This window comes from Arachis duranensis, chromosome 9 (genome assembly GCF_000817695.3).
Source record: "Arachis duranensis cultivar V14167 chromosome 9, aradu.V14167.gnm2.J7QH, whole genome shotgun sequence".
NCBI lineage: Eukaryota > Viridiplantae > Streptophyta > Magnoliopsida > Fabales > Fabaceae > Arachis > Arachis duranensis.
Window position 1 is genome coordinate 496,146 of NC_029780.3, and position 3,817 is coordinate 499,962.

Sequence of the window (3,817 nt, forward strand, 5' to 3'; positions counted from 1 at the left end):
ACCTATTTTTTAGTTTTTAAGCCATTTTAATATATGTACTAACATGAAAACTAAATTATCAAAAATACTATTAAAAATATTTAACGTATTAATAGAAAAATACAATTAAATTAAGTATATGAATAATTAAACAAAGTTCCACATATTATTATTATTATTATTATTATTATTGTTATTATTATTATTGTCAACAATATTAAACATTGTATATTTATATGATGAATTACAAGATAAAGGGGTAAGTTTGTATATATATATTTTTTTTAGCAATTACTATAATAACACGTGTATTGTAGGTACAGTCGTTTTCAGCTTCTGTTTTTAATCAGGAAGACAGGAGTAGTTATGGCTAATTGGTTAATTTAGAGCGAGTTGTCACGGTAAATTTTTAGAAGGTTATATTTAACAGTGTTTGTATAGTTTTCTGGAGTGTTTGAGAATACTCTAGATGGTTCCGGAACGTTCTAGAATGTCCTAGAAGGTTCTGGAATACTCTAGAAGGTTCTAGAAGACTTTAGAAGATCACGGAATATTCTAGAAGAGTGTAGATGTATATAGAAGTATAAAGAGTGGTATGGAATAATCTAGAAACATTTAGAGAGTTGTGGTAGGATAGATATTTGTAAAGAAGGTTCTGGATGATTAATCTGGACCGTTGATTAGATTTAATCATAACCATCCATTGAGGAGGTGGATGGCTATAAATAGGGGTAAGAGTTAGAGTTTGGGTGTGTGTGAATCATTTGTAACCACACTTGAGCAATAAAGTGTTCTTCCACCAAAGCTTCCTTTCTCTTGTGTTCTCTTGTGTTCTTAGCTTTCTTGCTAAGTATTGAGGGTTAGGCTGACTTGGTCTTAGCTCAAGAGGTTGAGTAAGTCCGAGTGCCGGCACGGTAGCGTTGGAGTGTGTCCAAGGCCGTGACAAAAGGCAACACTAACCAGTAACCACCATGGATCTTCCAAACTGAAGCAGAAGAAACCAGCCGGAGAGAAGCACAATTACGAAAGTGCCCTTAAACCCCTGAAAACACAAAATCCTACTTATAACTATTTCTCTCTTCAGCGTCACAGATTCGTCTTCAGCTTCTTCTTCTTCTTCTTCCCTCTCGCTAGGTATTATATTACTCTTCCAATCTCTCTCTTTTCCGAGATTCATAGCTATATTTTTCGTTCTTTTTTACATTGAATTTATTTATGTTTTAATGTTTCTAATTTCTGCAGTTTTCGAATTCGTTCATGTAATTCTTTCCTTTTTACTTCATATTTTGGTGTTTACATGTTGACGCAAGCTGAAAATAAAAAATTATTCGAAAAAGTTCATGACTTTTTAGTTTTTATTGATGCTGAATGCGGTGATGTTGTTGTTATTGCTATAAGATGAGTATTATTGTTGACTCATGCGCAATTCCCTCGCTTTGCATTGTGTTGTTGCTTGCTTGCTCTGTAATTGTTACTTAATTTTATCTAATTTGTTGTTGCTGGTGATTTTTATTGATGATCGAATGTGCTGTTGTTGGTAAATCTTCTCCTAAATATACACAAAAGTAGGTTTCAACAAAATTCTTTCTGGTTAAGTGTCAGCATATCTTTGTTTGTCACCATATCTATTAGAAGCTCAAACTCTATTTTCTATTTCTGCCATTACTGAACAATAAAGTGACCTCAGTTACAGTTACAGTTACTCTAACACTTCTGATTTTGTTAAGGTAATGGCGTTTTTGCAACGAATCCGAAACAACAAGCTCAAAACAGCTTTCACCCAATTAAAGAACCATAGATGTTACATGCGGCTTCCCCATTCTTCATCCATCAATTCCATTCCAAAACCAGGCACTCTTCGGATTCCGCAGCCCTATTGGGCATTCCATGACACACCTCCTCTCGTTTCTAGTAGCGTGAGGTTTTTTGCTGCTCCCATTCAGGTAAATTTTCAAGCTTTTGTCTATGCTCGAGGTTATTGTCGAAGCTGTTGTCTTGAATCTTAACAGTGATTGGAATTGGGTTGCTTTTATTAGTTTTGCTATCCATGGTGGGGCGTTTTTAGGTTGATTATTGACTTGTTTCATGGCTGATCAATGTGGGGGAATGTCATTTTTCTGCGTTGAACTTGTGGAGGGTTTTGAATTTTGCTAGCATAGGCCGGGTTATGTTGTGATGGAGTGGGCATTAATGGTTAAATGGTAGTGGTCTTGGATTTGATGATGTCAGTTGATACATTTTGGGATTTCAGTTTCAGAGTAAGTGGAAGAAGGAAGAAGAGGACTCCATTGAAGGGCGACGATTGAATGACCAAATCAAAGCTCAATATGTTAGGCTTGTATTTGACGATGGTACAAATTTCTCATGCTAATGAATGGGGATTTGGTTCTTTTATTTTGTTTTGTTGTTATCATATTGGACAGCATTGCATATCTATGTTGAATTTCAAGTCTTACCATCATTCGTCTTTTCTTATTCTTAATTGCATAAATTGAGGAATGTTGATTTATTTTTCATAATGGTTATGCTGCACTAGCTCATTACTATGGGGCTTGCAGTTTAGCCATTTTGTTTTATCTTTTATGAATGGTAATATGTTTTGGAGTCATGCACTCATGCTTAGATGATAGATATCCATGGATCTGCTGTGGATGGAAACATACCAATTAGATATATGTCTGCTTGAAAGATCATCTTTATTTTCTATTTATGACAATATGAAATTCACAGGGAATCATTCAATAATATCAAGGTTTGAAGCACTTGATCGTGCCAGGAAGCTCAAACTTGATTTGGTTGAGGTGATTATTTTTAGTTTATTATTTTCTTCTAGAGTCTTTGCCATTTAACTGATATTTCGATATACTTGCATAATATAGGTGTTGAGTTGAAGTAGGTTACATAATTTGAATGAAAATGTTTACTGAAGGATTTATTGTTTTTCTGCTATCCTGGGGTCTTTCCAGTGATTATGTCATAATCTGGATTTTGGTAAAGAGTGTGATCATTTTCACCCCCCACCAACAGCATATCCTTGATATTTGGGGCATGTTGTGACCAGTAATAATTTATATACCCATGTGTCATATCTGTCAACTTTGACGCACTAACATTTTTATAGAAGTATGAATTAAGAAAGTTACATGAATTACATGAGGTATGACATTTATTATATGAGTGCTTGGTCATGTATTACAGGTTCAGAGGAATGGTAATCCACCTGTTGTAAAAATAATGGACTACCACAAGGAAACATACAAGAAACAAGAAAAGGAAAAGGAGCGTGCTAAAAGCAAGGTGCATTATGCAATGGATTTATGTTTTCGATTTGCTTGTGTCGTTTCTGTAAATTGCTTTTGGTTGAAATTGGATATGAGATTTTTTGTTTTCTTTTGGTCTTTGAATTTTCGGTCATACACTAAAACATATGAATCTTTAATTAGCAAATTACTGGTGCTTGAACTACACTGTACCGTGAAAATGTCAGCAATATGCTCATTCTGCTTTTAAGGCGTGCTTAATGAGTTGCCAAAGACAAATCTTTATGATATGCACTATTGTTAATCAGTTTTCTAACAAATGCAGTCTGAACTGACATTGCGAAAAGGAGAATGTAAGGAAGTACGGTTTTCTGGAAAAACTGTAAGTTTTTTTTTTCTCCACTTCATCCTTCCTTTTATTTTTTATTTATCCTTTACATATTTAAGCAAGCTTATTTCTTTCAAATCAAAATTATTTGCTGTAGGTCAAATCTGTTAAACATGTATTTTGACTATGTTCCCATTTATAGGCTTGCTGCAATCGGCTTTAAGGCATGCAAATAATCTAGATGGATACA

General features: G+C 34.2%; 1 protein-coding gene across 1 annotated transcript in view; it reads left to right on the forward strand.

Moving 5' to 3' along the window:
- Positions 1-905: 905 nt before the first annotated feature.
- LOC107463811 (translation initiation factor IF3-1, mitochondrial) overlaps positions 906-3,817 on the forward strand; it is a 4,657-nt gene continuing 1,745 nt past the window's right edge. The window contains exons 1-6 of the mRNA XM_016082690.3: positions 906-1,113; positions 1,707-1,922; positions 2,231-2,330; positions 2,710-2,780; positions 3,178-3,276; positions 3,565-3,621. Coding sequence (XP_015938176.1) covers positions 1,710-1,922; positions 2,231-2,330; positions 2,710-2,780; positions 3,178-3,276; positions 3,565-3,621 — 540 coding nt within the window. The 5' untranslated portion in view covers positions 906-1,113; positions 1,707-1,709. The remainder of the gene's footprint in view (positions 1,114-1,706; positions 1,923-2,230; positions 2,331-2,709; positions 2,781-3,177; positions 3,277-3,564; positions 3,622-3,817) is intronic.